We start from the raw sequence: 26,728 nt of genomic DNA on the forward strand, positions 1-26,728 counted from the left end.
GGATGTTTTCAGTTCAGTTTTTTTGAGTGATCAGGACATAGATAAAACCGCAGCATGCTACGGTTTTATCTCCGGCCCAAAAAAACTGAAGACTTGCCTGAATGCCAGATCCGGCATTTTTTTCCATAGGAATCTATTCGTGCCGGATCCAGCATTCAAAATATCGGCATGCCGGATCAGTCCTTCTGGTCTGTGCCCGCGCAGATCGAAAAAAAAAAAAAAAGGTGAAAAAGAAGCCATATTCATCTGGGTTATGATTATTCCCGTTTTTTTCTACTACTGCTCTCTTGCAATGAAATAACCAGTGCAGTATGCTACAAATGTAAAAATGGGAGCCATATCCTATATTAGTGACCATAAAGGGCTTGTTCACCCTTGTGCTACTTATCTGAGTTGCTCTGCTCCGTTTATAGGAAAAAATAACGGACTATAATAATTGACGACAATGGCGTCTGTCCGGTTTCCACCTGGATGTATGGCATTTTACTAGACAAAATAGCACAGCCAGAATCTAGCATTGCAATACTCACTTTCATTGTCCGAGCTGTCGCTGCTGCTGAGGTGCCTGTGTCGCTTCATCCTGACGCATCCTCTTTAGGAATAGAAAAAAAAAAAAAAAGGAAGAGATGTAAAAAGCAGTAAGGACAGAAATATACAAAATGCATAGTGCAAATAAATTTCCAATAAAAAATAAATAAAAATGAAGAACAAGAACTCAGACGTCACATTTCCAGACCCACCTGCTCATGAACGTCACCTATACACTACCATGTTTAAAAAAAAAAAAAAAAAGACGCTTACTGATGTATACCAGCCAGACAGAGCCCAACAGGGTGCTCCTGTGGCTCCCATCTGACGAAGTCCTATGGACACATTTTGCTTTCCCAGTATAAATGGAAAACTAAAGGCAATAACCCAGTCCACATTTCTGTGTCATTTTCAAGTCCGTGAAAAAAATCGTCCTTGCTTCATCTGTGAAGGATTTGCGTTTGGTCCGTGTGTTCGTCATCAGCAATCCACGGATGCTGCGCAGCAGAAAACTAACATCTGCTATCAGTGGTCAGTGACGGATGTCATCCGTGTGGTGTCTGTGATTTTCACAGGCCCATAGACTTCAATGGGCATGTTTGTGCCTGTGTCTCCATAATGTTTTGTGTGAACACACAAGACGCGTACAGCACACATCAGTGATAAACGGAGGCCTTAGATCCTATCGATTCTAACATCACATTGATGTTTACTATGTCGTCTCATCTGTCCATTTCGGCATGTAACTGAAGGAACTTCCTGCCAGAAAGGTGGAAAATTATAGCCGGCAGAAGAAAGCAATGTGAGAAGCAAGTGGAAAAAACTGCAGCTGCAGACACATGAGCCGGGAAAGACAAACAAGCTTGTCTAGTGCAGGAAATCTGAAGTTTTAACAAGGATGCTTTTCATCCTCCTCTTCCCACTTCTGGTGCAGCTTCAGGCGCAGCAACTTAAAGAGTAAAGGTCTCCACCCTGAACTAGGGGTACGTTCATACAGACAGGATTTGTCACCGAAATTCCTGCGACTGTTCTCAAGATCTGCATGGGAGATGTAAAATCCCATGAATGTAAGGCCTCATGCACATGGCCATAGTTTCTGTACACATCTGATTATAGGAATACCAAATTACTATACTTTACTACTTTTGCATCATATAATCACTTTTTGTATGTTGCTATATTCTAAGACCCATCCCATATTTATATTTTCATTGGTGACCTCTATTATCCCGTCTCAGACATAGTGAAGACCAGAACTATCAAGGAAGTCACCCACAGTCATCTGCGTCCAAGTCAGAGATTTTACCTTTAGGCCTCATGCACACGACTGTTTGGGTCCGCACCCGTGGCTCCTTTAAAAAAACATAACATGTCCTATTCTTGTCCGCTCTTTGCGGACAATAATAGGCATTTATATTGCCGACGCCCCATTCTGTTCCGCTAATTGCGGAAGGCAACACGGGCAGCTTCCATTTTTTGCGGACCACAAAAAACGGCACGGCCGTGTGCATGAGGCCTTAGAGGGATAAAAAAGCGTTTTGAGCTACTCCTTCCAAAGAGGTAGGTCTAGAGCAGGGGTGCACAACGTTTCCTGGTTGGGGTTGCACCTTTAAAGTGAACCTGTCATCATCTTTATGCGGACCGTACTGAGGGCAGTATAAAGTACTGACAGAAATGCTGATGTCAGCAGTGTGTCACACATCAGCTAAAAGTAAGTGGTTGCCGAGAACCAGCATCACAATCATTGCAGACTGGGCCTGGAAAAGAGTCCCGGCCATCTGAGAAGAGTCCTGGTTATTGATGAATTCCTGCTCTCCTGCCCACCTGCTGATGGCTGACAGGCTTCTACCTAGTTTTCTCCCTTTCTCTCTAGGAGAGTACTATCAATCAGCAGGTGGCAGGGAGAGCAGGAGATTATAATAACCAGGACTCTTCTCAGGTAGATTTGACTCTTTTCCAGGCCTGGGCTGCAATGATTATGAGGCTGGTTCTCAGCAGCCACTTAAGTTTAGCTGATGTGCGACAGCGCTGAAATCAGCATTTCTGTCACTACTTTATACAGCCCTCAGTATGGTCAGCATATACAGGCCATTCTGAGAATGTTTTCTCGTCACATATTGTACTTCATGACAGTGGTAAAAATTTGTTTAAAAAAATCATTTTTAATAAAAAAAATAGCAAACTTTACTAAAAATTTGGAAAAATTAGCAAATTTCTAAATTTCAATTTCTCTACTTTTATAATAGTAATACCTCCAAAATAGTAATTACTTTACATTTCCCATATGTCTACTTCATTTATGGATCATTTTGAAAATTACATTTTATTTTTTGGGGACGTTAGAAGGCTTTGAAGTTTGGAAGCAAATGTTGAAATTTTTTGGAAAATTTCCAAAACCCACTTTTAAAAAAAGGACCAGTTCAGGTCTAAAGTCACTTTGTGAGGCTTACATAATCAAAACCACCCAAAAATGACCCCACTTTAGAAACTACACCCCTCAAGGTACACAAAACTTATTTTACAAGCTTTGTTAACCCTTTAGGTGTTTCACAAGAATTAATGGAAAAATGGAGATGAAATTTCAGAATTTCCCTTTTTTGGCAGATTTTACATTTTAATAATTTTTTTCCAATAACAAAGCAAGGGTTAACAGCCAAATAAAACTCAATATTTGTTACCCTGATTCTGCGGTTTACATAAACACCCCACATGCGATCGTAAACTGCTGTGCGGGCACACGGCAGGGCGTATTAGGAAAGGAATGCCATATGGTTTTTGGAAGGCAAATTTAGCTGAACTGGTATTTAGATGCCATGTCCCATTTGAAGCCCCCCTGATACACCCCTACAGTAGAAACTCAAAAAAAAGTGACCACATTTTGGAAACTACGGGATAAGGTGCCAGTTTTATTGGTACTATTTTGGGGAACATGATTTTTTGATCGCTTGGTGTTGCACTTTTTGTGATGTAAGGTGACAAAAATAGCTTTTTTTTAATTAATTTTTTTATGTTGTTTATCGGACAGGGTGGATCATGTGATATTTATAGAGGCGGTCATTGTGGACGCGGCGATACCTAATATGTGTGTGTTTTTTTTTATGATAAAATAAGAGTAAAGGGGCTTTTTTTTAACTTTATTTCTGATGTTCACTTTTGGGGGTATGATCCCCTCTGCAATGCATTACAATACATCTGTATTGTAATGTACTGCCTGTTAGTGTATGACACTGAGGCTGGATCTCCTTGGCACCCGTAGAAGGCAGTTCCCGTGCCCGCGCGATTACCATGACGTACTATTACATCAAATTGCGGGAATGCAGTGGTTCCCATGATGTAGTAGTACGTCATAGGTCGGGGAGGGGTTAAAGCATGCCATAGCTGATAAACAGGGAAGGATGAAGAAGCTTAAAGGAATTCTGGTTACATTAAGTTATCACCTATCCACAGGATAGGGGATAACTATTAGATCGGTGGGGGTCCTGCTGCTGGGAAACAAGAACAGAGGCCTCTCCATTCATTTCTATGGCAGTTCTGGAGATAGCCAAGTACAGCACTGCCACCAATCTAAGGAGGGGACTGGACAAGGCATAAAAATGTAATGATAATACCCCTTTATGGCCATACACTGTCAGTGTTTGGGCAGCAATTTCCATCAGTGACTGAGCCAAAACCAGGTAGGGGGCAAAATGCAGAACAGGTGCAGATCTCGTCTCTGTGTAGGCTCCACTCCTGGCCTTGGCTCATAATCACTGATGGAAAGTTACTGACAAGTGAATACAGACTAACAGTCTGTAGTATTTGCTAAAGTATACAGATAGAGCCCATATCAACTATATCAGAGAAGTCTACAAAAGTCAGAGGCTGGAAGGTTTCTTTCTATTTAAATGGGGAAGACAAAGGATAAGCCATAAAGGTGTGGTGACCACTTTGCTTCCTTCTTCAGTAATGTATCAAACAACTATATTGTCACTAGGACCCGGCATTTATGTTAAAGCCATGTTCATATAAAGGGCGGGTGCTTTTGTTTTATACCCCACATCAGATTCCTATATAACAGTTTCTTCAAGCAAGGAGCAATGCCTACATCCTACAGGGATTACTATTTGCCATCCCACTAAAGGACAATTGGAGATGGGAACACACCATCGGTATATGGAATGTGCTGATGTAACATTCACAAAGCAGAGGAACAAAGCCAGCAAATAATGGACACATAAAACACAGTGTGAAAAAGGCAGACGGCTTCCAGTTTTCTGCATGCGACCGATATTTAGCTCTAGAATTCACAAAATTTTCATTTTCCAGTCAAATAAATTTGGGCACGTTCACGAGTCAGTAACTGCTGCTGATCAGCCACATCGCAATTCAGTGGAGCTAATCCACAAACTCTCATTCGGCAACAATGATTTTAAAATTTGCAGTGTGTTCATTATCCTGCATTAATTCTTCCAGGAGCATGGGAATGTGGCATGTTTGGATCATTTTGAGAATGATATTTTTTTTTGGGGGGCGGGGGGTGTTACAAGGCTTAGCAGTTTAGAAGCAAATCTGCCAATCCCTTCACTGGCTCCCAATTGCCCAACGAATCCACTTCAAAGTACTAACAAACGCATACAAGGCCGTCCATAACCTGTCCCCTCACTACGAGCTACTTTCCCGATACATCCCCACACGCACTCTCCGATCCTCACAAGACCTCCTTCTCTCCTCTCCTCTTATTGCCTCTTCCCACAATCGACTCCAAGATTTCTCCCGTGCATCCCCCACACTCTGGAACTCGCTGCCCCAACATATCAGACTCACCTACAGTGGAATCCTTCAAAAGAAACCTGAAAACCCACCTCTTCAGACAAGCCTACAACCAGTGACCCTGCTGCCTCTATACTGCCATGACCAACTTCACCCGCACCTACTGTGTCCTTCTCCCATACCATGTAGATTGTAAGCCCTCACGGGCAGGGCCCTCTCTCCTTCTGTACCAGTTTGTAACTCGTCTTGTTTATGATTAGTACAATTGTCTGTTATGTATGTGCACCCCTTATCATATGTACAGCGCTATGGAATGAATGGCGCTTAAATAATAAATAATAATAATAATAATAATAAAGCAAATCTTGAAATTTTTCAGAAATTTTCAAAAACCCAATTTTTAGGGACAAGTTCAGGTCTGAAGTCACTTTGCGAGGCTTACATAATAGAAACTACCTAAAAATGACCCCATTCTATAAACTACACCCCTCAAAACTGATTTTACAAACTTTGTTAACCCTTTAGGTGTTGCACAAGAATTAATGGAAAATAGAGATACAATTTCAAAATTTCACTTTTTTGGCAGATTTTGTATTTTAATAATGTTTTTCCAGTAACAAAGCAAGGGTTAACAGCCAAACCAAACTCAATATTTATGGCCCTGATTCTGTCGTTTACAGAAATACCCCATATGTTGTCGTAAACCGCTGTACGGGCACGTGGCAGGGCGCAGAAGGAAAGGAATGCCATACGGTTGTTGGAAGGCAGGTTTTGCTGGACTGTTTTTTTTTTTACACCACGTCCCATTTGAAGCCCCCCTGATGCACCCCTAGAGTAGAAACTCCCAAAAAGTGACCCCATTTTAGAAACTACGGGATAGGGTGGCAGTGTTGTTGGTACTAGTTTAGGGTACATATGATTTTTGGTTGCTCTATATTACATTTTTTGTGAGGCAAGGTAAAAACAAATATCTGTTTTGGCACAGTTTTTATTTTTTGTTATTTACAACATTCGTCTGACAGGTTAGATCATGTAATATTTTTATATACCAGGTTGTCACGGACGCTGCGATACCTAATATGTTGACTTTTTTTATTTATGTAAGTTTTACACAAGGATTTCATTTTTGAAGCAAAAAAATAAATCATAAATAAATCATGTTTTAGTGTTTTCATAGTCTGAGCGCCCAAAAACTGAAAAAATTATGGCTATTACTTTGGGTAGGGTATGATTTTTGCAGGATGAGATGGTGGTTTTATTGGCACTATTTTGGGGTGCGTGTGACTTTTTGATCGCTTGCCATTCATTACACTTTGTGTGATGTAAGGTGACAAAAAAAAATTGCTTTTCTTTATTTACGGTTTTCATCTCAGGGGTTAGGTCATGTGATATTTTTATAGAGCCGGTCGATACGGACGCGGCGATACCCAATATGTATACTTTTTTTTTTTATGCAAGTTTGACACAATAACAGCTTTTTTAAAACAAAAAAAATTGTTTTAGTGTGTCCATATTCTGAGCCAGTTTTTTTTTTTTTGGGCTATTGTCTCAGGTAGGGGCTCATTTTTTGCGGGATGAGGTGACCGTTAGATTGGTACTATTTTGGTGGGCAAATGCCCTTTTGAGCGCTTGCTGTTTTTGTGATGCAAGGTGACAATTTTTTTTAATTTAGCACAGTTTTTATTTTTTACGGTGTTCTGAGGGGTTAGGTCATGTGGTATGTTTATAGAGCCGGTTGATACAGACACAGCGATTTTTTTTTACCAATTTTATTTTTTTTACTTTATTTGGGGAAAATTATATTATTCTTTTTTTACTTGAAACGAATTTTTTTTGGGGGAAAACTTTTTTTATTCCAACTTTTCATGCAGCCCCATAGAAATGAATGGGTCAGCACTTCCGTTACGCAAAATGCGGAACAGAATTGCGGACGTGTGACACATTTTTGGTGACATACTGGCACAACTTAAGCCACGCCCCTTTCCTGTGAATCTCCACCTTTTCACCAGTACAGATCTCAGGAAAGACAGCAGGCAGGTATGAGTGTGTTTCACGCACAGTGAGATGAAGGCTTTTGAAGGATGGCCTGGTGTCAAGAAGAGCAGCAAAGAAGCCACTTCTCTCTAAGAAAAGGACAGACTGACATTCTGCAGGAAGTACAGGGATTGGACTGCAGGACTGGGGTAAAGCCCTTTTCTTTGATAAAGCTCCATTCAGACTGTTTGCTACATCTGGAAAAAATGATTGTCTGGAAAAGAAAAGGTGAGCGCTACCATGAGTCCTGTGTCATACCAACAGTAAAGCATCCTGAGACCATTCATGTGTGTGGCGGTTCTCATTCAGGGGAGTGGGCTCACTCACAATTTTGACTTGGGACACTGCCATGAATAAAGAATGGGATCAAAACATTCTCAAATAACTTTTCCCAACGACCCAGGAGCAATGTGGTGAGGAACAATGCTTTTTCTAGCATGATGGAGCACCAGGTTATAAAGCTAAAGTGTTAACCAAGTGGCTCCGTAAACAAAACATTGAAAGTTTGGGTTTATGGCCAAGAAACTCCCCAGATCTCAATACCATCGAGAACCTGTGGTCAATTCCTCCAAAAGCGAGTGGACAAACAAAAACGCAGAAATGGTAATAAACTCCAAGTACTGATTAGGCAACAATCCAGCATGGCGGGGTGAATTACAGAAGTCTTGAATAAGAAGAGTTAACACTGTAATTAATGAGTCTTTGCATATACTTGATCAGATAGACGCCTGTTCAGGCCATTTTACTCCCTGGAAAAAGTTGAAGGCGTACCAATACGCCTTGGGCTCCATTCACATTTCCGAATGGATAAGGATCCGCTCAGAATGCATCAGTTTGCCTCCGTTCCGTCTCCATTCCGCTCTGGAGACGGACAACATAACACTGCTTGCAGCATTTTGGTGTCCGTCTGATAAAACTGAGCCAAACTGATCCAATGCAAGTCAATGGGGACGGATCCGTTTTCTCTGACAATAGAAAACCGATCCGTCTCCCATTGACTTTGAATGGAGTTCATGACTGATCCGTCTTGGCTATGTTACAGATGATACAACCGGATCCGTTCATGACAGATGCATGCGGTTGTATTATTGTAACGGATCCGTATTTGCAGGTCCATGACGGATCCGCCCAAAACGCGGGTGTGAAAGGAGCTTTAGCTCCTCTTCTACTGTGGTGATGGGCGTTGTGGGTAGGGGGGCACCAGGTATCATCTCTACAGTGTGTGCCACTGATAATGCGCCAAAGAAACGTTCTGAGGTTTACCTGATGCCGTGAACTTGTATAGTACTGGACTGTGCCAAGCTGTCTGCAAAGCATCCCCCATTGTTAACCCCTTCAGTCGATCTAATCCTTTCCTTTCCTTTCCCTTCGGTTCCCATTATAGATTGTGTGGGCATTGTCGGTACAGCTTGGGTAGCTTCAGCTTGTTGATCTGCACACATGCACCAAGTTCTATTAACTCTTGCTGTTCCTTCAGAAGAAAGAAGGACCCACACAAATGAAACTTTACATTTCCCCTTTTCATCCTGCGATTGGGTGACAAAGGTATTTCTCTGTCTCGGTCAAAACCTGGGTCGATTTCCTGCTCAGAATGAGCCCAGTAAGTTAGCTCCTCTTCTCCTGTGGTGAGAGGCAGGCAGTGGCAGGAAGGCCTGTGCCCTGCTGTGGCTCTCATGCCTTTCTGCAGTACTTAGGCTGGCAGTGAAGCGCTGTTCACTCCTATGTAACATGTCATAGGATCCACTGGTGTAGACAAGGACAGGATCCCAGTGCTAATGGGACCCTGCCTGTAGCTGCCATGGACTTACGTGCAGCTGTATGCCACTTAAAACCAGGCGGTTGTTGCGGCCTACTGATTCTGTTAGGGAAGCTGTCACTTATGACCGACTTGTCTGATTTGTGATAAAGTACAGGGAAGATCCACTATCCTGGACTATACTTTATCACTTTGCTATAATTGCCTACTGTTAGTAACCCCTTAAGGACCTCTGCCGTAAATGTACGAGGAGGTCCGGTCCCTAAACATGGCGCCCACTCGCACGTGCAACAGGCGCCATAGCTGCCGGGTTTCTGCTATTTTAAATAGCAGAGACTCGCGGCACATGTATGCGATCAGCCATAAGGCCGATCGCATACATTTTACCTTTCAGAAGCCGTGGTCAAAATGTAACCAAGGCATCTGATCAGACTGGAATTTGCGCGCTTCCACTCCTTTAACAGCATCCCCCGACTGAGAGGCATACAGCAAATGGCGTAACGAGAAAAAAATAAAAACAGCCAATTTGCCATTTTTTTGTCACTTCAACTACCCAATAATTTATTTTTTTTATAAAAAGTGAGCAAAAAGTCGCACACACTTCAAAATTGTCATCACTGAAAAAAACAGATCGTCCCGCAAAAAATGCCCTGTACACGTAACTACAAAAAAGTTATAGGGGTCAGAATATGGTTATAAAAACACTTTTTTTTCTCAAAGGTTTAAATTATTTTTTCAGTATTAAAACACAAGAAAAATTCTACAAAGTGTGGCATCGTTGCAACAGTACTGACCTGGAGAATAAAGATAACAGGTCAATTTTACCGCAATAGCATACAGTGTAAAAAAATTAAATAAATAAAAAACCTTTATCAGAATTGCATTTTCTCCCAATTCTACCCCATTTGAATTCCCCCCCACACACTTCCTACTACATGGTATGCAACCGTAAATGGTGCCATTAGAAAGTACAACTTGTCCCTCAAAAAATAAGCCCTCATAAGGCTATGTGAATGGAAAAATAAAAAAAGTTAGGACTATGGGAAAACGGGGAGTGAAAAACGAAAACCACACAAGGTCTAAAAATTTATTTCTCTACAAAAATCTGCATAAAGTATAAAAACTTAGCGCAGAAGAGTAATAAACCATGACCGTGTACAGTGCAAAAATAAGCTCTTTTATTGACCAGTTCCGACAGAGAGAGGTTAGGGTGCCTTCACACGTGGCAGATTTTTTTTTATGGGGTTGTTTTGGTGGCATGCAGTCGCAGAAAATCTATGTAACAATCTGCTGTGTGTGAAGACACCCTTACAAGAGTATAAGGGATGAATCTGGGTCGGAAGCAGTGACTATCCAAAAGATATAAACATGCAATGATTTTCTAATGCAGCTATACTCCTACATGACCTCAGACAATTTGCTTAAAGAGGCATCAAATCTAAACTGAGAAGACATCTGATCAAACCGCTGCTGCTCTAAATAGACCGATCTGATTAAAGAGAGGCGGAATGAACGTCACAATCTGAATGCTGAAAAAAAAATGTTACAGCAGGTGTGACTGTAACTGTCCAAGGATGACATTGCTGCAGTGTGGATTACACTAACACATACTGTGACATTTCAGGAGCCGCATGTTAGGAGAGCTGCATTTTTGGGACACAACTATTTTCACACCAGCGTTTTTTGCTGGATTTGTCATGGACCAGCAAAAAACGCTTCCGTTACTGATAATACTGTAACATAGCCAAGACAGATCAGTCATGAACTCCATTGAAAGTCAATGGGGGACGGATCCGTTTTCTATTGTGTCTGAGAAAACGGATCCGTCATGACCCACAATGCAAGTCAATGGGGACGCATCCCATGATGGAAAGAAAACCGCATCATGCTGCGGTTTGCTCTCCGGTATGTTAATGCAATCAAACGAAATGCTTTTTGGTGCATTCTGCTCTGTTCAGTTACATTTTGTCCTTATTGAAAATGAATGGGGACGAAATGGAAGCGTTTTTCTTTGGCATTGAGACTCTATGACTGATCTTAATACAGGAAAATAGAAACGCTAGTGTTAAAGTAGTCGAAAATAGCCATGACGTCCTGTCAGAGAAACAAATCCGTCACCATTAAGTTACATTGCGAGTCATGACGGATCAGATCAGTCTTGCTTCGCATCACAGAACACACTCAAAAACTCTTTTGTGTGCATCATGGGAATGGAGTGCTCCAGAATGCATCCCATTCAGTTTCATTGCGTTCCCATAACTTCAGTTTTGTACCCATTGACAATGAATGGGGACAAAACTGAAGCGCGCCTGGCTATGAGCTGTGCGCTGCGATTGGCCAGCAGTGCAGCAAGGGACACGCCTCCTACAAAAAATCAGTCAGAGGGAGCGCAGACACTGGAGCCTATACCGGGCGAACGGAGCGGCGCCCAGACTTACTAGTAAGTGCAGGGGGACCCCTGGGCGCCGCTCTGCCCACTGATCTAGTTAGTTTTTAGTTTATACAGTAGTGAAAGGTCCTCTTTAAGGACCTGCTTGTCATTTTTTAGCAGCAAGACAATAAGCAGTTCCAGAGACATCAATAAAAAAGCAAATACAAAAGTTAAAGGGCTTCTGTCACCCCACTAAAGTGATTTTTTTTTTTTGGGCTAGTGAAATTAGTTATATTCCGATATATGACAATATAATTGTGTTACTTACTTTGATCCAGCAGTTTCTGCAAAAAACGAAGTTTTATAATATGTAAATTCGGTCTCTACCAGCAAGTAGGGCGGCTACTTGCTGGTAGCTGCTGCAGAAATCCGCCCCCTCGTCGTGTTGATTGACAGGGCCAGCCGGGATCTCCTCCTCCGGCCAGCCCTGTCGGCATTTCAAAAATCGCGCGCCTGTGATGATTCGGCGCAGAAACTGCTGGATCAAAGTAAGTAACACAATTATATTGTCATATATCGCAATATAACTAATTTCACTAGCCCAAAAAAAAAAAAATCACTTTAGTGGGGTGACAGAAGCCCTTTAAGTGTCTGTTAAAAAGGTAATTAAGGGAATTGTCCAGACCTGACAAAGTAATAGTGCACAATATTATTAAAAGCATTATAAAAGCTCTGAAGCACATCCCACTTCTGTATAAGGCCACAGAGGACACAAATAGCGCAAAACAAGTCCACGCAGATCGACTGCAAAAGGTAAAGCCCGTAAGAAAATCCCTCCTTGGCAAGATCATAAGCATGCTGTGAAAATCAGCAGCCTGCCCTGAAATCCACACAAAGAACTTCTGCTACAAGTTTACAATTACTATACTTTGTGGTGGATATTCAGTGCGAAGTTCATAATGAATGTCTCTGTATGAACCGCTAAACACTCTGATACAGTGAGGCTTGCAGCACATTACAGCTCCATATAAGGCCTCGTGCACATGTATCCGATTTTTGCCATCCACAAACCGTGGATCCACAAAACATGGATAGCGGTTTTGTGTGTTCCGCATTTTGCGGATCAGCACATCCTCCCCTTTGTTAGAAATGCCTATTCTTGACCACAAAATGGACAAGTATAGGACATGTTCTACTTTTATTGCAGGGTCGCGGAACTGCATAAAAAAATTTCAACGTGTATCACAATTAGGGATGAGCGAATAGACTTCGGATGAAACATCCAAAGTTGATTTGCATAAAACTTTGTTTCAATACTGTACGGAGCGAGCGCTCTGTAAAGTACTAGAATGTATTGGCTCCGATGAGCCGAAGTTATTACTTTGCAAGGTCGGGAAATGTTTTTTTACAGTAGAAATCAATGACATTATTACACAAAGTATTGCAAGACTTCGCGAATAAATTTGGCTCATGGGAGCCAATATATTCTAATAGTGTATGGAGCGCTCACTCCGTACAGTATTCTAACAAAGTTTTATGCAAATCGACTTTGGATGCATCATGCGCTCATCCCTAACCATCGCCTATCGTTACAAAAAATGTTGTGTGACTTTTCAACGACACATGTCGCCGTGTAGCCCCACCCTAATAGATTTAAGCCATTCAATTTTGGCATCTGATCATTTAAGTTAAACAGATTATGTAGGACATCCTAATCTTCACCACAAGCTAGAAAAAAAAACACACACAAGACAAAACCACAAAAAGAACAGTAGTCAAAGCCAAAAATATGTGAATTCTAGAGTTTCAGCTGTCCCAAAGTGGCACACACCTGCACACAACTTGCCGTCAAGGTAGACTGATCAGATCAATCAAGGGTATTTTTTTTTTTTTTTAAAAAGCAGCATTTTCAGCCGAGTCCTCCACATCTACGTCGGACACTCTGGTAGGAGATTCTATGACAGATGCAAGCGAATTATACGGACGCCATGATGGAATACAATAAACCCCATTATAAATAAGTGGGGTCTATCAGGCGCCTTCATGTCCATTATGATCAGAAGCCACAACACAGATGTGAAGAGAGCCAGTTTGCTTACATTTCTAGGCTAGTTTCACCCAGTAGGGAACAGCCTACTGGAGCTCTCTGGATCAGGCATTGCCGGACGCTGCCTGAATACCCGCTGGCCCCATTAAAGGGGTTGTCTGCTTTTTTCTATTGATTACCTATCCTCATAGGATTCCCAACTGCAACGGCCCCCTGTCCATCTGATATTGATGACACAAATAGAAAAAAAGCAGACAACCCCTTAAACTTTAATGGGGACCGGCGGAGTTCTGACCATGACCCGGCAAATATGCCAAGACTAGAATCGCTGCACCCCGTATTTGGTATTCTCAGCGTATTTGCCAGGTTGAGGCCAGGACTCCACTGGTCCCCATTATCTTCAAATGATTTTATTTCAGGTTGACATAAGTAAGAATAACATACATTTTAATAAGAGCAGTAATATTAATCAGTATTATTTATGACACATCTCTGGTGATGGTCCCAATATAAGCAACCCCCATGTATGATATAGAGTGCGAGCTCCATTGAAATGAGTAATGAGCAGTCCACCTCTGTCTCGTGTGGCCTTTAAGGAGCATGGCTTCAGATTTATCCAGATTTAGGGTATATCCTGAGAGTTATCCAATATCAGATTCTGTAACGTTTGTGGGAGTGTAATTTCGGGGTTTTTGATAATTAACCAAATATCATCTACAAATGCGGCCAGGGCGACCGAGTTATGACTATTTTGTGTGGAGGGGCTGCAAGTGATGTAAGAGGGGGTCCTAAGAGATATTAAAAAATAAAAAAGAAAGAGGGCAGCCTTGCCTAATGCCCCTAAAAATATCCAAATAGGGGGTGTTATAGCCATTTACTGTGAGCGTAGTGCGAACATCCGATTAGAGATGGTGTGTGTGTGTGTATTACCATCTTGCGTCTCAAGAGTGGTGGCTATAGCTGCCCTGATGTTTTTGACAGATTGTCTAGATTTATTGAAACCTCTTTGCGAGGGGTGTATGATTTTGGGGAGAATATTTTGTAATCTACCGGTAATTGATAGGATTTTCGCCAGGAATTTGTAATCACTATTTAAAAGGGATATGGGTCTAAGACTATGGCAGTGTCACATCTTTATTGGGTTTGGGGAGTAATATTGTCCTAGAGCAGGGGTGCACAACGTTTCCTGGTTGGGGGCCACATTGCCAGACTAAACCAATGACGAGGGCCGCAATTAAAATGTAAAGGTGTATTAACAACTGAAATATTGTACTTATGGCATATTGAACACACATTATATGCCATTAATGTCTAGTTACACTTCTAGGACTCCCATCTAATGGGAGAAATACATAAAAAATGCATGTGAGCAGCCACAAGACATAGGCATACATGTCTGTTACCAGATGGTTGGGGGCCGCACAGAATGGTATCAAGGGCCGCATGTGGCCCCCGGGCCGCAGGTTGTGCACCCCTGTCCTAGAGTCTAGGAACAAGTCCACCTCCGCATGGTCTTTATTTTATGGCATTATATAACTGGGTTAGTATAGGGATGATCTCCGGGCTAAGCATCTTGAAGTATTCATTACAGAGTCCGTCAGGACCAAGGGTTTTGTTATTGGGTGAGGAGGAAATCACATTTCGTACCTCAGCCTCTAATAGTTGCATCTGGGACAGATTGTTGTTCCTCTGTAAGGGTAGAGAGATCCAGAGATTCGAATAAGGAGGCTATTTTGTCCGGGTCTGTTGGAGTAGCCCTGTATAAATCCTCGTAATAAGAGTGAAATAGATCTCTGATCATTCCTATCTCAGTAGTAATATCCATAGAGACAGGATCATATAAGGAGTGAATGTAGGCATGTTTAGTGCGATTTTGGGTTAGAAGCGCAAGGAGACGTCCCGGTTTGTTTTCCTCCCTATAGTATTTGTTCTGATCCAGTCGGGTCAGCCAAATTGCCTGACTGGACAAATGATTCTAGTATCTGTTTAGTTTCTTCATATACCATATTTTTCGCCCCATAAGACGCATTTTTACCCCCAAAAGTGGGGTGAATACTTGTGAAGCGCTTCCATTTTGGAAGCACTTCATTAGTACCAGAGGACCGGGAAGCGGTGAAGGCTCTGTACTCACCGCTTCCTGGTCCTCGGCTGTCGGCTGTGCACAGTGTGAGGGAACGCTGTGACCTCACACTGTGCGCAGGGGGTCACAGCACAGCAGATTGAGCGGGGGAGGCGAGGAGCGGCGGCATCCGGAGCAGGAAAGGAGAGTGTTTTTTATTTTATTTTTATTTCATTTCATTTCATATGAGGCTGATGGACGCTACTAGGGGCTGAAGACAGGCATGGGGCTCTTATCTGAGGTCTTATTAACAAAAAAAATAATCTTATTGTCCCCCTCTAACTAAAACCTAGGTGCATCTTATGGGGCGAAAAATACGGTACTTGTTTGTTGTGGGAGGAAGGGGAATGAATATATGACTGTTGGGATGTAAGCAGATTTTTATGTAGGGAAGATCATTTTTCAGTCGCCTTTTTGCGTTTCAATCGAATGTAATCAATGATGTGTCCTCTAAGGACTGCCTTGGAGGCTGCCCATAGGAGTAGAAGGTTATCTAGGTGTTTAATGTTAACTATAAAATAAGTCCAGTGTTTTTCAAGGTAGTCATGGATTTCGTCCGACTTGTGTAGACATGTGGGAAATTTCCAAAGCCTAGTTCTAATTTGTGAATCTAGGGCTTGTATAGTCATGGTGAAGGGCGCACGATCTGAAATTACTTCCCCGCTATTTGTATTCGGAGCAGTATATATCTGCCCCCTTTGTATTTTAGTTCATCCTCTATTGACACCCCTAAGCCCTTTCTGAATAGCATGGCTACCCCCCTGGCTTTGGACGTATAGTCCGATGAGTAACATCCATCAAGCCAAGTTGCCCGTAGGTCCCAATTGGACCCTCGCATCCAGTGCGTTTCTTGTAAAAAATATTACATACGGTTTCATGCGTTTTAAATGGGTGAGGACCTTTTTTTCGTTTGACTGGGTTATTGAGGCCCACTACGTTCCAAGATGTTAAAGTGTGGAGGGAGTGTGATAGTCCCCTGTGTCATAGGATGTGTGTGATGTCATTTGATCTCGAGGCTATGGTGTAGAGATTCAAGTATTGTATCATAACTAACCACTAACAGAGAACAGAGTGGCGAGGCCGAGGTGGAGTGCCCAGGGGCCCGTGCGCCGCAGCCAAGTTCCTAAAGGAGGAAAATAAGAGTGGGCAATAACAGAAACAAAACATACAAAAAACCATGTTAACAATTGCACATTAGTGCCAACAAAGACGGGTATCATTATAAATGAAACAGCGTCCCAGAGACTAGTACTGCGGGCAGCGAGACCCATATGTTACCCACGATGTTGAGATCATGGGCATAGAAGGGTATATGGTACCCTCCCATTATGATGGTACAGGCTTCAGTTCTTTGGATCGAGACGGACGTGGCGTGTGGCTCTTCAAAAATTAGTTGCCTGCCGTTGTCCAGCACTCGTAATTTTGACGAATAAAACAGCTGAAATCGAATCGCCCCGTCGTAGAGACCTTGACATATTGGGGTAAATGCTCTCAGTTTCTTGGAGACCGACGCGGAAAAGTCCTGAAAGAGCAAGGTGGTGTGTCCTCTAGAGTTGTTGCGATACCAAATTTTTTATTCGATTTCGATACCATAAAAAAGTATTGCGATACTAGATACCACACAAAAAAAAAAAAAAAAGCCACGTGCATTCAGCATTTTAAAAAATGGCGAAATCGCAGTTTTTTTTTTCTGTTCCAGCGTTCACCGCATTATTTTTTTTTATATTTTAATAGTTTTGACTTTTCTGACGTGGCTTTTCTGATGTGATATATTTATTTATCGTTTATATATTTTATATGTGAAATTGGAAAAGGGGCTGATTCATACTTAATATTTTTTTTTTAACCCCCTTCAACCCCGGGCCTGTTTTCACACTTTTGGGGGTCCGATCCCCTCTGAAATGCATTACAATAGATCTGTATTGTATTGCATTGCCCGTTGGTGTATGACACAGAGTCATACACTAACAGGTTGCCTAGGAGACCCAGGCTGAGGCTGTATCTCCTCGGCTCCCGTAGATGGCAGTACCAGATGCCATGCAAGGCATCGGGCTGCCTTGTGTCGCATCGGGTCCCCGCCACAGCAGCGCGGGGACTCGATGCGATCGTTTACCCGACACAAACCTCTTCTATGTCGCGGTCAGCGCGGAATAGAGGGGGTTAATCCGCCGGCATCGGCTTTTACAGCGATGCTGACGGATACAGTCACGGACTGTGATCGCGCACCGCTCTGGTGCCCGCGCAATTACTATGACGTACTATTAAGTCAAATTGCAGGAACTCAGTGGTTCCCATGACGTACTAGTACGTTAAAGGTCGTGAAGGGGCTAATAACCATCCCCCCCCTTAGGGGCCAGAACCTGGGATCTTTTAATCCCTTGTCCTATTCACCCCGATAGATCTCCATCAGGGTGAATAGGACTTCACACTCTCCCTGCTGCTCTGTGAACACAGCAGCAGGGAGCAGACTATGGCAGCCAGGGCTTCAGTAGCGTCCTGGCTGCCATGGTAACCGATCGGAGCCCCAGGATTACACTGCTGGGGCTCCGATCAGAAGCTGCCACTGCCACCAATGAGGGGGAGGGGAGAGGACCCTGTGGCCACTGCCACCAATGATTCCTCCCCATTGCTCAGATAGTAATTAGCATATGGAGCAGGAGACCGTAATGCGGCACAGCGGGTGAACGGAGTGCTGGGACATCTCTGGGCGCCGCTCTGTGTAGCCTAATACGTAAAGTCTGGACCCAGGAAAAGTCCTATCATTGGTGGCGCAGTGCGCCTGCCCCTCCTCCGCCCCTCTCTCTGTTCATTGGTGGCAGCGGCAGCAGCAGCACAGGGGGATGGAGAGACCGATTCCTTCTCCCCTGTGCTGCTGAGGGAACATGAGCGCGCTGAGAGCAGCATGCTCATGTTCAGAGATATTAGACTGCGCAGCAGCGCAGCCCAGTATCGAAAAAAAAATTGAATCCCGGTATCGTATCTATACCGGGACAAAAGTATCGATATTTCGATACCCGCAACAACCCTAGAGTCCTCGTATTTTCAGGGTGCGTTGGCACACGCGTAGGATCTGTTCTTTAATCGTCCAAATCCAGTACTTTGCGATGACCAGACGGGGTCTTGGGTTGTCCGTTCCAGATGGTTTATATGGTCCAATTCTGTGTACCCGTTTAATATGGCATTTATCAGTCGACATCTCCAGGCCCAACGCCGCGGTAATATCCACAGCAAGTTATGTGAGCAAGTCTTCCCAGTAACACTATAAATCTAAGGTTGTTGCGGCGATCCAGATTCTCCAGTTTAGTGGTTAAAGCAGACTCTGCTTCTCTACATTGTTTTACGTTCCAAGTTGGAGATGGTTAACTCCTGAGCTGCACGTTTGTTCTCTAGGTCTGAGATTTTTTGAGAGTTTGTGGTAATTAATTGTAAGGCAAAGTTAATAGAAGAATGGAGTACCTCCAGTTTTTTTTGTCAAAAAGAGGTAGGAGAACCCTGAAGACTTCTTGCGCCACGGTAGAAACGTGATTACAATCTTCCACCGGCGAGTGCAAAGTGTCGTATCTAGGGGAGAGGTTAGGCAGAGTGATGTCACCATCTCTAATAAGTTCAGAAGAGAAAGGCATATCCAAGGCTGATTGAGAGGAGCCTTGAGTATTCCTGGGTGGTCTTTTTTTGGGCAATTTGCCTGCAAAATTGGACATTTTAGTTGAGGTATTAGTGGCGGTTATGGCAGACTGCATCTGAGAGGTAGTATGTGTTATAAAAAAAAGAGTTCTTGGCCACAAATGTGTCCAAAATCTCTGTCAGGTTTAAGCCGGTGTAACTGATGTTTGAGTTGCGTTAGGCATTTGGGAGGGTAATCCTTGTAAGATATTTATACCATTAGGAAGAAAAAGCTAAATTTGGCCATAAAGAGTTGTAGAAGCAGCAGTGCTGGTATTAGATAATGTTATTCCGTAATAGACCACAAGGTGTCTATATTGGCTCAAAAGTGGCTGTGTGGAGACAAGTGAGGGAACTTCAGCATGAATCGGGAAGCGTCATCTTGAAAGTACTCACAAGTCCCTTGTACTGCAGGTCTGGCACCGTCTTCACTCCAAGTGTGGGATCGCTGGTCTCCCTGGCAGATTTAGTCCCAGCAGCTGGTGTTGTACAGTGGGGGTGGAAGGATGTAGGCCTCCGTGGTGAGGGTGTTCTTCCGGGCCCTGATAGTGGACTTGTGGCCCTCAGGTGTCCTCACTCCTCAGGAAACGGGGCGCTTTGTGTTTTAATGAAGGCACTGGCTCCGCTGGCCCCGACGGCCAGGATTGAAGGGGCCCGGAGTCAGGGAGGGAGTGCAGGCCACAGCCGCGCGGACCAGCGGCCTACGCGAATGCCGTGCGGCTCGCTGCCGCAGACTAAGGGGCAATGTGGACTGTCGTCCTCCAAGCCACGCTATCACAGGGGATTTGTCCCCTATTTGGTGCTGTGTCTGTCGCCATGTTGGATACCGATGGCAGTGGATTTTGTAGCTGGTGAGGAAAGCTCTATTAAAATTTGACCATACTTGATGCCCCACCCCCAGAAGTCCTCCGCTGGTCCCCATTATAGTTAATGGGCCAGCAGGCATTCAGGCGGCATACAGCAATGCCAGATGCAGAACGCTCCAGCAGTCTGTTCTCTTAGCGCTAGTGTGAAACTAATCCTAGCCCTACAGGGATTATGGTACATCAACAACTAATCGTGGTTATTTAACTCACTCTGAGACAGATGTATTTTTGTTAGTATTTTGCATCAGTATTTTGAAGCCAAAGGAGTGGGTCCAAAACATGGAAGAGGTGAAAATCTTTCCATTATACACTTACTCTGTGTAGGTCCTACTTATAGTTTTGGTTTACATATGTTGGGGGGTCATTAACGTTTTTACACCAGATCTAGTGTATAAAAAAAAATAAAAAATTAGAATAAATTACAAAACCGCTTTTGGTGACTTTTTTTTTTATTAGCTGTGCAATAATATTTTGTCACACGGCCATTTTTACGCCATCCTCGCCACTTAGAAATGTAGCCTTAAAGGGCGTCTTATCACCTTCAAAAATCACATGATCATTGATATTCGGCAGCGGATCCAGCAAGATGTTCCGGCATTGCACTGCTGGATCCCCATTAACCGTGATCCGGCTGCTTTCTGGCATAAATGACGGGTTTCGGACAAATACAGCTGAATGGAGCAGTTTTTGTCCGGCAGACAGACAGAATTTATGTCAGACTACCAGACAAGCTTGAACTGAACCGCAACTGTGATTGTTCACACAGGTAAAATCTGTTTGTCTGTTCCACCGCACCCACAAAAAAAATAGAACATGTCCTATACAGGATAGGACTGTTCTATAGATGGCAGGACGTTCTGTTCCACAAAATGCAGAATGCACACGGCCGGTATATGTGCAATTTGCGGACTACAAAAATGGCCACGGCTGTGTGCATGAGCCCTTAGAAGCAGATTTTATTTTGGATCCCATCGATAATAATGGAGAAGCAGGAAACCCTCAATTGAAAAAACTCTTCTATAATGTTTGGAAAAACTGTCACCAAATTACAAATCTGCCACCAAAAACAACCTGTTTTCAGCTATTGATTTTTCTACTGAGCATTTTAGCTGTGTGAACATACACAAGCATACCGCCATGTAGGACAGGTGCCCTGAATCATAACCATACCTTCTTTGTGAATATCTGGTCTTCCAATCATGAGAAATACTTCTCTTTATTTTTAAGCAAATCTAGTTTTTCGTTGCATCATGGATGGGACCGCTCTGTTTAGTGCACCTGTTTTTTCCTACATGATTGCTACTGGCTTCAAAATCTCAGAGGCCGTCAATCAAACAGGAGGGGAAGGTGCTGGTTTGCATTACTGATACAGCGATGGTGCAAAAATATGGGGTGGACCGCCCACAGCACACCAAAAACCTTAAGGCTGGGTTCAGACCTGAGCGTTTTACAGCGCGTTCCTACGCGCCCGACGCCCCAAGAAGTACATGAGCTTCTTTGGGGCGTCTTGTCGCGCATTCCCGTACATAGACTTCAGCGGGAACGCGAGACAATGGGCGTTCGCTTGTCTCTGTATGCGCGATTGCAAACGCCCGTACAATCGCGCATACAGGGCGTACGTTCAAGTACGCTCAGGTCTGAACCCAGCGTAACTGCATAAAAATACAAGAAGCATTTCTCAGGATAAGACTCTGAGATTTCAGAAGGTATGCTTATCTGTCGGGACACCTATCTTACATGGTAGTATGCTTATTCTAAAAGAGATAGTGAGGGTGATAGACTACCTTTAAAGGAGTTGTCTGAGATAATTAAAAATCTTTGGCAACCCATACAATTGATTAAAATAAAAAACATCATATACGGTACTCAGCCTTTCTCCAGCGTCATTCTGTGCAGTGATGGTACGGTACTTCTGCTGCTGTTTACAACTAGTGGTGGTGAGGTGACGCCGAGGACAGGGATTGGCTGTAGTAGTCATATGCTCAGAACGTCTCACACATTTTTATTTTCAGTAGTGGTGAGATTTTAATTATATCGGACAACCCTTTTAAATGACTCAATGGTGAGGCTACGAACGCTGGGGGGAGGCTCCACTGATCTTGAAAACTGGGGTCCTGAGTCCACTGTAAATTAAGTACACCACTGGTCCATTCAATGAGACTATATTTTGTTATTTCAGTCATTCCTACTGGGGTACAATAGAGCGATAGTGTGCATGTGTGACCACTGCTCCACTCAAACTGGGGGCCCTAGTTCTCATGCTCGGTGAGGGTCCCAGCATGCATGCGCTCATCAACTATCTTTATGGTGGGACAATCCTGCTACGGTTCAGTAACGACAAACCTCAGTGGAGCTTCTGTTTCAGATGATAAATGATGTAAAACTGTAAAGACAGGACTAGACAGAGGCTTTGGGCGCACACTGATATGCTCTAGTCAACGACGTGCCTCACGTATCAGCATACCTCCGAGAAACCTTCTGCCTGTTACTAACACTAACCAAATGACATTAATATTTCTTTTTTCCACAAGACACAATGATGCGTAACATTAGGCAACGCTGTGGGCTCAAGCCTCAAAGTCACTGGTCGTAAGCGGGTTGTAAAGATACATTTCTTTTGCCAATGTAAGGTGGCTTCACACTACTGCTATTTATTGTCATTGTTTGCTCTGTTCTAGAAGCAGAACAATGAAAATGATGGCGCTGCTGGACTCAGCTGACCCAAAAGATGCTGCACAATCCCCAGTGATTAGAATGGGTTACATATATTTTTCCACAAATTCAATGCAAGACTTTTTACTCCGATATTTCAAATGGAACCTGTGACTGAGGCCCCAAACATGCCCTCCAGTGCAGATATGAACTTATACTAAAGGCTTACGCACACGAACGGCAAATATGGTCGTGTCTCCTAGACTGATGGTGGCTCAGTACTGTACTTACATCATCATGTAAGTACGGTACAATAGACCTGCAGTCAGACAGGAATTTACTGCATCGTAAATTACTATGATGCAGTGATTTGTTTAATAAATGTTTTTATTGTTTCATAGACATCTGAGTATACACCGATAGGCATAACAAAGTTAACAATTTCCAAAGCAAAAATACCTCGGCAAGCCTTTACAGCATTCTAAATGTTGGAGACATAAATATAAACAACCTGTAGATTACAGTTACTGGAGGTAATCCTGGTCTGGAGAACAACTCCAAAAAGAGGTGGAGAAAAGAATAAAAATAGAAACAATGGGGGGGGGGGGGGAGTCTGAGGGGATGAGGGTAAAAGGGTACTATCGTTCCATACTCTTACATTCTATCGTATCAAGTTTGAGGTCTCAATCTCCTTCACAGGACTGCTAGATCATTCAGCAAACCCTCTAAAACAATTTCCACGGTCCCCATATATCATTGAAACGCTGAGGTGACCTAGAGTCCCAATGTGCAATTTGTTCCAATCTATAAATCTGGTCACTTTTCATAAACCAGTGCTGCAAAGGAGGGTGGTCTGTCTTTCGCCAGTATACTGCTACTAGTAAGCGGGCCGCCGCTAACAGTATTCCACATAAAGTAGAAGATACTTTCGATCTCAAATTAGTTGACTCTCCCACCATACCAAATAAGCACAGTTTTGGTGATGCTTTAATGGTTACTTTACATGCCTTGGATAGAATTTCACAAATTCCTTGCCAATACAGTTGTATTTTAGGACATGACCACCAGATATGGCTCTGCGTCCCTAAAGTATTCTCACACCTCCAACAGACGGAGCTGACCTCCGGGAACATAATGTGTAATCGTTGCGGTGTATAATACCAGTGGGTAAGCACTTTGTAACTATTCTCCTGTAATTTTACACATCTAGAAACCTTCCCTGGATTTGTTAGTAATTTTGGCAATTCTCTGCTATCGAATTTAATGTCTAGTTCCTCTTCCCACTTATCTATAAATTTGCATCTACTTGGATCGCCGGAGGAATTAATCACAGAATAAAGTAGGGATTATGATGCAGTGATTTGGGTCAGAAGAGTCGCTGTCTGTCTAGAAGGTGCGGCCAACCAAGGTCAGACTGGCCATGGATCCTATGGGGAAATTTTCCAGAAGGCCAATGTCCAGAGGACTTCCGGGGCTCTCCACTTGGCCTCCAGCTGGGTGGGGTACATAAAGATCTGATGCTCTCAGCATTAATAAATGTAGGGGCATCAAGCACTTATGCACCTGGCCAGTGGCCACAGGTACCGTCCTGAGTTCTACTGTATTGATATCCTCGGGACAATGATGCAGTTTCATACTGTGGTGTGGGCTGCAGTATTTTGAGCTGCACTGTGGTATTGCTGGCCCCATCTAATTCTGTTGTCCCACCTACAGTATTGTGTCACTTTAAGTTTTTTTTTTCCCCAGGGTCACTTCAGTTGCCAGTCCACACCCACGGCTGACACATGGGCCATGTTTCCTGGAATAAACATGGTTGTGTGCAGAAGCCCTGAAGACTGGTGTTGAGTGAACTTGTGTTTTCAAGTTCAGCGTGTCCACTACCACGGACCATAACAGAATTCTATGACTGTGTTATGCCAAATCTCTATACCTTGCCAAAAGTCTATACCGGAAGTGACAAGATCGCAAAGGAATCAGCTTGAGGAGGGTGTGCGTGGCGCGGCGCGGCGCGAATCCACCGGCTTAGCAAAGAATTATTGCAGCGCTGCGATAGAAGTACTTTGTTCACCTGCAGTGCAAAATGTTTCATCAGATCTTCCTACCCCTGAGTGCGCACGCGCCCACAAATCATCAGTTGCAGTTCATCTTTACAGCCGAGCTGAGTGCTGGATACCGAGCTCACCACATAGTAGTGCTGAACTGCAACTGATGATTTGTGGGCGCCTGTGCACTCAGGGGTAGGGAGATCTGATGAAACATTTTGCACTGCAAAATCTCTATACCCCTAAGCGCGCACGCGCGGTGTACAAAGTACTTCTATCGCGGCTGCAATAATTCTTTGCTAAGCCGGTGGATGTGAGCTTGCGCCGCTCACACCCTCCTCCAGCTGATTCCTTGGCGATCTCGTCACTTCCAGTATAGACTTTTGGCAAGGTATAGTGATTTGGCAGAACAACGGCATGGACCTCAGAAGCTTATAAGAGGCATTCAGTCATAATAGAAGTCTATGGCCAGCATAGACTTCTTTTATGACTGAATGTCTCTTATAGGATTCCGTGGTCCATGCTGTCATAGAATTCTGTTATGGTCCGTGGTAGCGGAATGCATAATGGGATTCTTAGATAACCCGAACCCAAACCCAAACCTTGTATGCCGAACTTGAAAACACAAGTTCGCTCAACACTACTGAAGACCTTTCACATGAAGATGTTTGGTCCAGGAAACATGCTCCATGTGATGGCCAAATTTCCCGGACTGAACTCAAGATGATTTATGAAGCTCTGGGCTCCTGCATCACTCAGGTGTCCCCTGTACTCATGGCCTCAGGTCAGTCAGAAGCTCACAGCAGCATAGGAGCAGTGTGAGGACCAGACCTCACAGGGAGCACGTTTCCTGGACCTAACACACTAGTGTGAAAATGAGCTAAGTTTAAAATTGTGTGAGGCAACATTGTGACCACCACCAAGAGACTGGGGCATATTTAGCCATACAAACATGCAAGTTTACAGCTGGAAAACAATGATGTTCATGCCATTGTCTGCACTTTTGCAATAACCAACACAATGCTTGGAACTTGGAACAATGCTTGGGTAAGGCTACAGCAGAGAAGACATCCTATTACCCTTATGACTAGATATTACGAATAGTAACAGGCTATGTACTAAGCGCTGGAGAGAGGCAGAACGCACGCCATAGTCTGCTCCTGTCACTAGGGAGCAGTGATGACGTCAGAGATGACCGTGTCCCTGACAGCGCTTGTCCTGAGGTTGCCTTGGCGCCAAATTTCAGTATGGGCTGCAGTGCGCCGCCTGACGTGACACACAGCGCACACGCTGCCCGTGCGCTCACCAGGGTAGTCTGACCAGCCGCGTCTGTAACCGCTGCATGGCAGACCGGCAGGGCATGCATAATGGTAGTGGAGGGCTGGCTGTACACGGCCTGCGCTATGGACACAGAGTAGTCTCTCACCTTCTCTGACGCTCTGTGCCCTCACACTTGCTCGTTCTATCACGTCCTCTTCAGTCCATGGCAGAGGCGCTGTGCCCAGAGCGCAGACAACCCGGCCGCCGAGCAGAGTGAAGCTGCCTCAGCCTCCCAGCAGGCGCACACATCCACACACAAGAAGCCTATTGTATTGACACTGCTCGCTGGCTTCCTCCGCTCCTCCTCTTCCACTTCCTCCCTGGTGTCCATCCCTTCCTCCCCTCCCTGTTCACACAGAGCGGGATGAGCTGCGTGCATTCCCGACCATGTTCTGTGGTGCCCGCCATGTACACACCTTCTTCTGCTGCTACTTCCCCTGTATTTCTGCCTCTTTCTAAGGAGACAGGTGGCGTTCTTAAAATAAGCTTTCTATTGTATTCTGCGCTGCGAATGGCTGCCCACACTTTCTAATAAGGTTTCCTGCCTTGGTCTAATTCACACACAGGGCGGAAATAATGCG

General features: G+C 43.8%; 1 protein-coding gene across 1 annotated transcript in view; it reads right to left on the reverse strand.

Moving 5' to 3' along the window:
* JADE3 (jade family PHD finger 3) overlaps positions 1 to 26,429 on the reverse strand; it is a 65,195-nt gene extending 38,766 nt beyond the window's left edge. Inside the window, exons 1-2 of the mRNA XM_044284967.1 lie at positions 26,254 to 26,429; positions 531 to 592 (exon numbers count right to left, since the gene is read on the reverse strand). Of these exons, the coding sequence (XP_044140902.1) occupies positions 531 to 579 (49 nt within the window). The 5' untranslated portion in view covers positions 580 to 592; positions 26,254 to 26,429. The remainder of the gene's footprint in view (positions 1 to 530; positions 593 to 26,253) is intronic.
* Positions 26,430 to 26,728: the final 299 nt, after the last annotated feature.

This window comes from Bufo gargarizans, chromosome 3 (assembly GCF_014858855.1).
Source record: "Bufo gargarizans isolate SCDJY-AF-19 chromosome 3, ASM1485885v1, whole genome shotgun sequence".
Taxonomy (NCBI): domain Eukaryota; kingdom Metazoa; phylum Chordata; class Amphibia; order Anura; family Bufonidae; genus Bufo; species Bufo gargarizans.